General features: G+C 28.3%; 1 protein-coding gene across 1 annotated transcript in view; it reads left to right on the top strand.

The window, feature by feature from the left end:
- Positions 1-382: 382 nt before the first annotated feature.
- Positions 383-8,621, top strand: part of LOC107450896 (palmitoyltransferase ZDHHC1) — a 20,971-nt gene continuing 12,732 nt past the window's right edge. Inside the window, exons 1-6 of the mRNA XM_016066829.3 lie at positions 383-804; positions 4,111-4,293; positions 5,396-5,571; positions 5,651-5,752; positions 5,837-5,952; positions 6,918-7,052. Of these exons, the coding sequence (XP_015922315.1) occupies positions 4,111-4,293; positions 5,396-5,571; positions 5,651-5,752; positions 5,837-5,952; positions 6,918-7,052 (712 nt within the window). The 5' untranslated portion in view covers positions 383-804. The remainder of the gene's footprint in view (positions 805-4,110; positions 4,294-5,395; positions 5,572-5,650; positions 5,753-5,836; positions 5,953-6,917; positions 7,053-8,621) is intronic.

The following is an 8,621-nucleotide window of genomic DNA, read 5'->3' as shown; positions in this document are numbered from 1 at the left end:
TAAAAAAAGGCAATTCAATTAAAAAGTGTAGGGAATATCAGACAAGTCTGAGCATGCTCGGTATTTCATTACGCTTGTAGTACGCTTGTCGTAGCCACTTCCAAACAAAAATAATAAAGAAAAACACAAATCCTGGCTGCTTTAGCTTAAAAATAAGAAATTAATAATAAAAAAATTAAAGAATGCGATAAACTTAAAGATTCAAAATGCTTTCCAGAGTGAAGTATTTTATTTCTAATTTCCAAATTCTGTCGCGAAGTAGAAGAAGTCACGAATGTAGGGTAATGCTGCAAGCGCCCTCTTTTTTTAAGGCTCTTTATTTTTGGATCCTTATATAGGCTACCATGGAGCTGTACATCACAAACCAATATTTCAACCTCTCAACTTAACTGAACTGTCATCATGCGACACTTTTTGTATGTTTGTTGACAGCTTTTCGATGGGGTGTGACGTTCTCTGTTTTTACAGTTTAAATATTCATTTCTGTACAAATTACTAATTCTGTAATACGTCTTATAAACCAATTTACATTACATAGTTTGTAAAGCTAGTCCATGACATTTCTTTTTATGTACCATTTCGTGCGGTTAAAATTGCTAGGTTCTTGTTTCATATAAATTTGATAAGTATCTAGCATGATAACATTAAATAATAAAGCTAATAAATTGCAACCGTAATAACTTTAAAAGGTTCATATTTGAAGAATGGATAGTAAAACGCTACATGGATCTTTATTAAGTACAGAGGTCTACGACCCTTTTCGTACCATATGACTGGGCTTGCATGCTTCACGATTCCTAGAAGGTATTTTTATTTCTATGAATTAATAAACAGCGTTCCGTGAAACAAAGGATATATTGTTGGCCGTGCTAAAATAACTTAACCTGATTAAATTCGCACAATTCGATTTTTCAGTACTTTTGTAAAAATTGATAAGTTTAATTTTAAAAGTAATTTCTGATCAGTGTGAACGCTGTATCTGTACAGTTTTATTATCGTAAACCTTACTCTTCTAAACTGTTATCCATAATTTGTAATAATTCTAACAATTAGAAATATGTTAGTTTGTTTCAGAAGTTTCTGAATTAAGTTGATTGTTTTTTCCTGAAAAACCAACTAAAATGTTCTATATCATAAAACTTTTATTTCTTCAAACTATGTATTAAATTTCTATTAGATTTAGAATTTCTACAGAAATATCTTCAAGATAATATATATTTTTGTGATTTATATTTAAAATTCAAACATTTACAGTGAGGAATACTTCCGTATCAATACCTGCTTGCACCAGTTCGGGGATATTTTCGTATCGTGATCTGTTGCACCAATCGCCAAGGTGCCAAATAGATTTCAGACTTGCATATTTTTCTTTAAAATCATGTAGATGTCTGCCTGAGGGTGGCTATAAGTTATACCTTAAGAGTTAGTCCCTTTCTGTTATGTTTTTATTTTAGTTTCTCCTGGGCCGCAGCCTGGAAGTTGCCAAGACTTGGCAATTATTCTGCCACAGATCCTGATATGGATATCTCTCCACCAATTCTAATCTTTAAAGCTATTTTTAGTTCGTAAATTTTTTAAAGAAATTGAAGGTTTGCTCACATGGTTATGAGTTATATCTCTCTGTGATGTATTTTTTTTATAATTTCTCATGGGCCACTGCCAAGAATTCCATAAAAACTGGTGATTATTTTAGCGAGAGTTCTAATTAAGCAAATTTTTCTATATACTATGTACTGATGCATCAGTGTCATAAACAAAATAAATTCTCTACTCGTTTATTCATAATCCAGGCAAACCGTAGAGATATATCTAACCTCCACAACTATCAATGCCATTTTTGTAATGGTGAGGTGCAAAAAGCAGTTATTCCTTCCAAAGTTGTAAAGGAAAACTTTAGTCGGCCTATTTAAGTATAGGCATGTTAATTTTTATCTAGTTGACTTTTGTTTTCGATAATTTTGTTCTTTTCCTGGACTTTTTTATTCTAGATAACTAAACATTAGTCTAATAGACTTTTGCCAGTTTATGGAATTTCTGATGATGTCTTAACACATTATAATTTCAAAGATGGCAATTGTTAAATTCATTCACTCATAATTGTTTTAATACAAATTTAAAAGTATTTTCTTTAAGTCATGATATTAATGAAATATAAAAATGAGCATGCTTTTCAGTTATAATCTATGATTTCAAATAGTACAGTAAGTTACAATAATTTAAGTTTATTGATTTAAAATTAAACTGATTATTATATAGATTTAAAGTTAATTTACTATGACTTATTTTGCTTCCTCTCTCCAAAATTTATTGCTGGCTACAATCTTAATAATTCATATGACTGTGTCTTTTGTAAGATTTATTGATTGATTGTGCAAATGTTTAGATCAAAAATTTGATATAGCAAGTTTAACTGAAAGTTTGTATTTATCCTGAACTTCCAAATCGAAAATGTTTTGCATTGAATTTTAGTGTCTTCAGATTATCCTTATTATCATGCATAAAAATGTGGATTTTTTTACCTAGAATTAAGATTATATGTATAATTTGAAAGATTTGTATATTTGATCAAACATCTTTTCATCGCTAATAGTAATAATAATGCTAGTAAAAAGTGACATCTGCTTATCAGACACGCATAATTCAGACCTAAGCCCTTACCATCAGGATTAATTGTTCCAAACTTTTTGAGACTTCAGTTATTTTATGAAAAAATTAACAGGAACAGTTTTGCCTTATCAAATTTTTATGGTTCTGAGTTTCAAGGATCACATGCTTATTTACTATTTTTTAACATAGAAATGTTGCATTAGCTGGTTAATTAACATTTCTATGTTAAGTAAAAAGAAGTGAAGTGAAGAAGTTTGAAGAAAAAAAACTTTCAGGAGTTAAGGCATTTTTATTTACTTCACAATGACTATTTTTGAAACCTTATATTTAGATCTAATTAATAATATTTATTTCTAGATCTAATTAATAATATTTATTTCTAGATCTAATTAATAATATTTATTTTGAATTATTTTTCAAAGAGACATATTATTATAATTAATAATATGTCTTTTTGAAATTATTCCAAGTAAAACTAATAAAAAAATATATAATTTTTTTTACTAATATTTTGACTGAACTATGATAAGGACTTGTATCTAGGAAAAATTGCTTTAATATTTCTCATTGCACTTTTCAAATCAAAAGAAATTAACTAAAATCATTAATAAAGAAATATTTCTTTTTTTTTTCTAATATGTTCTTTGTAGAAAATTTTTTAAAACTAAATTAGATACAGCTCTTGAAGTGTGGATTCAACTGTCAGATATAAAACCTAATTTAAGATTATTAATTAAAACATTTCATTCTTATTAAATATTTTAAAAATAAAATAATCTTTTATTAATTTGCGCTCACAATTGTTCTTATATACGTTATTTTATGTTTTTCTGTACTTTATTATTTATAAAGTTGGAGTTTTGCTGAAAGGAATTCAATAATTTAGGGTTCTATTACCAGAAAAAAAAAAAATTGCAAACCACCAATCTGACCTATCAAGCATTTTGAATCTAAGCAAAATTCATAAACTTGTTTGTTATATGCAAACTAAATAACTTAGAGGAAACCAATTTTTTGTTATAAAAGACCATCCTGTCCTTAAAAGAAAAACCCATCTCGTGCAAATTTTTTTTTGTGGAATTTATTAATGATGTATCTCATATATTTGAAATAGGAATACATTGTCCAATTGAACCTTTAAATTCATATATGTTGCTTTCTATTTAATTAAATGCATCCCTTCCTTAAAAAAAATTCTGCATAAAACTTTGAATTCATTTTTATGTAATATTTCCATGGGCTGAAACTCATATCTTCTTTTACTTGATGAGGGTATTATGTACTCAACAGTATTTCAGCCAGTGCATAGATACCAATATTTAATTACTTGTAAAGTAATTAGTAATATAAAGCAATATTACTTATAAATTTTTATCATGAATGTTTAACTGTTTATATTTTGACTGAATTATTCATCCTGTCATACAATATCACATCTTATATTCGTGAGTAATCAGTATTCAATAAATTAATTTTATGCTCTTTTTTTGTTTTGTTTATTAGATGGCCATTAACTTAAAGGTAACTAAAGAAAACAAATGGTGGAGTCGTCAAAATGGATGGTCTCTTCCTCTTCATCCACTTCAGGTTTTAGCTTGGTTTTTCCTCCTTATGTTTGCTGTTTTATATTTTGGAGTTTTAGTTCCTAATATGCCTGAAGGTGCTTGGAGGATATCTGCTTATACTGTATCCTTTTTTATGCATTTATTTGTAATTGAAGCATTAATGCTTTTCAAATAACTTTTTAAAAAATGTTTATTTTCTTTTGTGACAATGGATCTAAAATGTTCTTTCTATTCTATGCTAAAAGGAATTTGTTTGATATTTTGAAATGTACTCAACAATTAATATTTTTTTTTTTTAATCTCAATATTATTTATTAGGTACAGTAGGGAACCGATTTTCCGGAACGGTCAGGACCATCGCTATTCCGGATAACTGATTTTTTCGGTTTTCTGAATCGCTACAAAAAGCCGTTTTTTTATTGTTAAACCCAACTAAAAAAAAATATTTTTGTAAATAATCTTAAAAATAAGAAAAAACGATGAAGTAATACACTAATGATTATTTCCAAAATGATGGTAAGGTAAACATCTTTAAAAAAAGAAAGAAAAATCGTAAAATCTTACGAGGAAAAAAAAATTTTTTTTTTAAAAATGGCGAGAAAATTTATCGAATTTTGTTCCGGTTTTTTGGTTTTCCGGTTTTCTGATTTCCGGATAACGGGTTCTGTACTGTACTCTCATATTTTTGAATGATCTGCTTATTACAATGTTACATGCATTATTTTGAGGTATTGGTTTTAAAAATAAAAGGGAAGTTAATTTAAAATTTTATGTTGGCTCTTATTTTTTAAATGGTAAAAATGCAACTTTTTTTCTGAAAACAGATTCTTTTCTGTACTTTGGTTTTAAATTTATATATATTCATTTCTAATTCCTGTAATTTATTTTATCCCAGACTGTTGAATTTATTGAGTTATTCTACAGTTAAACTACTATTTTCCATAAACAGCATTAACTTTGCACTCTTTAAAGCAAACCTAAATTGATAGGCTTAGATTTTATTTCTAATGCTCTTGGTAATTTCATTATTTTTCTATCTGTGTGCATAAGTATATATTTTTGTTTAAAACTATTTTTTAAAGTTATTTGAAAGCATTAATAGTGAATATATATATAATACGGAATTCTATCTAACACAAGGTCACTCATTTCAATGTTAACATTATAAAGATATTCTTTTGTATTTATTCTTATCAGTAAATGATTCTTAATAGATTTTTTAGATAAATGGCTTAGTTTTTACCTTTCATATTGTGATACATTTAATCAGCGTATCTCTAAACCCAGCTGATATTAATGTTCGTGCCAAAGGTATCACTGGTCCTTTACCATCATTTGATCGTTCAAAGCATAGTCACGTTATTGAGAATGAATATTGTCACATTTGTGAAGTTAAAGTGTAAGTGTCAATATAGTGTCATGATTTTTTAAATATATTGTTTATTGATTATGTGTGTTACATTTATTTTTATTTCTAGTGGTAAAAAGTCTAAACACTGCAGTGCTTGCAATAAATGTGTATCTGAATTTGATCATCATTGTAAATGGCTGAACAATTGTGTAGGAGGAAGAAATTACAGGTTAATTAATAATTTTGAGGTTTTTTAGAGAATTTTATTTTGAAGTGAACAATTTTGTTTTACTATATATTTATTTTTTTCTAGGCTCTTCATCTGTTGTATTAGTTCTGCTCTTTTTGGGAGTTTGATTATTTTTGTCTCTTCATTAGTTTTAATCGTAGCATATTTTGAAAAAGCTACCTGGTTGTTTTATCCCCAGTGTAAGTATTATAAACTATATTATATATTATTAATTGCTAATTAAATACAATGATGATTGTGTTCTAGTTAAATACCACAGTCCATTATTTTAGTTTTAAAACCTGGTTATTTCTATATATTTATTTATTCTTTAAAAATTTATTAATAAGTATTATAAAATATTTTAGAATACGAATTGTATGTCCTGATTCACTCAATACTGTTATCTAAATCATAATTCACGTTATAGTACCTAATTTTCTACTCACTCATATTTCCATTTAAATGATTTTCAGATGACTAATCAGAATTAAATTATTATAAATCACCATTATGATTTACAATTCATATTAATGCAATTCATGGCTCTTTAAACTATACCTTTCAAAGTTATATATTTCAATATATTATTTTATAGTTAAACTAAACTTAGCGGTATGACAGCCCATAGAGGGCCAAGGCCTACTGTGCCCGTCTCAGTTTTCTTGACCTTGGGCTCTGGGGTGCAGGAGCAGATGTTCCGGTCAGGTGGTCAGCCGAACGCAGAACCCCCAGTGTTTAGTTCCCAAGCATGCTTGGTACTCATTTATCGACCCACTGAAGGGATGAAAGGCTGAGTCAACCTTGCACGGCCCGAGGGTTGAACCAGGGACCTGTGGCACGACAGCGCTACCGCTCAGCCACCGGGCGTCATTATTTTATAGTTATATCTTTCAAATATTATTTGGTGTTCATATTGACCTAATTCACAAATCATACTTCGGAATCATTGATTGAATTAGATTTTAAAAAAATTCAGGAGAAATTAGGATTTTTAATAATTTGTACACTTAGTTTTTTTAATTACAAGAAATTATATTAATTTCTTTTATTAAAAAGAATTTGTATCATGTTCTTGTACATTTGAAGTTTCCTATCTTGCATTTTAGCTGGGGTTTTTTACTACTAGATATCAATGTTATAATGTAATTTTAACTAATTTTAGATGACCTTTCAAGTCTTTTGCGCGTAACTACAGGCTCTACCGAAGCAGTTAATGTTACTGATCCGTACTCATCATCAACTTTTGGAGTGTTTTCTGACTCTCAAACATTTCCTCCTCCGAATATTACTTTATCAGGTATTTTTTTATTTAATTATTTTTTTAATTTCTTAAAAAGAATGATTTGTATGCACAATAAATAGTTGTAATACAATGGATCATAAATCCATTGTTTTGCATCTTTCGTTTTTCAGTATGCATCATCTTGTTTACTTGTCCCGTCACATATGCTATCTATTTTTATAATGTTAATAATACCCGTTTAGTTCATTTTTGAAGTTATTTCGTTTTAAGAACAGTATCTACTGATTGCTGATGATGAAGATTTGTTACATTTTTGGAAAAACACATTTGATATTTATTTATCAGTTGATGAAAATGGTAAAACTTGTGATGTTGATTGATAAATGGTTGAAGTATCTCCTAGTTGCAAGAGTTTCTGCAACCAAAAAAAGAATTTTCTGCTACCAATGATGCAAACAAAAATTTTTCTTCTAGAAATAAAGTAAATTTCTTCATGAAGTTCACATAAACCTATTGGATTAGCTATTTCACATGTCTGACTTAATTATTAAAAAGTTCAAAACTGAATGACAAATTAAGTAGTGTTAATGTAGAGTTGAAAAAGTGTTTATTGAAAAAAGGAATTGAGTTCCAGATATACATTTGTATAATATGAGTAAAGGGCACAGCTAATTGTTATGTGTCATCTAAGCCTTTGCTATAATCATGAATTTGAAAACTTAGCATTTCTTACTGAAGTGCACTTTTTGATTTCTCCCTTGTTCAACTACATTATGCACAAGACAAGAATCTGAGTGTCACATTTAAGTAGTTTAGAATAATACAGGGTTTTTCAGAGTTGAATCCATTTTAATTTGTATTTCATGAAACATAAATAAGTTATGAAAAGCCGTATATACTGAAGAAAGGAAGCAGACTTTTGTGTATCATTGCTTGGGCGGTTATAGTTACTTTGTCATTTAGCATGTAGGAGAAGTCAGGATACTGCTTAAATGTTAGCCATGGTAATTTAAATTTACAGTTTTAAGTTTTTGACGCACCCAATCTCAATCAATGTAGTTTTTCGATGGTTAACGCTACGGATTTCAGCATAGTTTTAAAAATCCCAATATTTTTAATACATCATTATTACGATTTACGAATTTTAATTACCACTTTTGACGCTTTTCGTATGTGCCGATTCCAATGACTTTTCGGTAGTTATTGCTACCCATTTTCAAGTAGTTTCTGAAATAGCGATTTTTGAAAGTTATGAAACGCTTTATTTGTGCAAACTTCATGGAAAATCTAAATGACTTTAGATCCTTTCTTCAACAGTTATTGCTGCACATTTCCGCCCGGTTTTTAAAACTTCGATATTTTAGCACGATATTATTACGAATCGCGAGTAAAGAATCGCTCATTTAGATAACCATTTTTTGACATGGCTTATTTGTAACGATTTTATCGCAAATCAAATTATTTTGCAATCGTTATTTTAGAAATTATTGCTACACATTTCTACAAGGTTTTGAAAGTACCGATATTTTTTATACGCTATTGCGACATTTTAATTTCAAATCTCGCATTTAAATTACATAAAATTTTGATGGACTTTATTTACTCCAATTTCATCTAAAATAT

This window comes from Parasteatoda tepidariorum, chromosome 1 (genome assembly GCF_043381705.1).
Source record: "Parasteatoda tepidariorum isolate YZ-2023 chromosome 1, CAS_Ptep_4.0, whole genome shotgun sequence".
NCBI lineage: Eukaryota > Metazoa > Arthropoda > Arachnida > Araneae > Theridiidae > Parasteatoda > Parasteatoda tepidariorum.
This window is presented reverse-complemented; position numbering and strand designations above follow the sequence as displayed.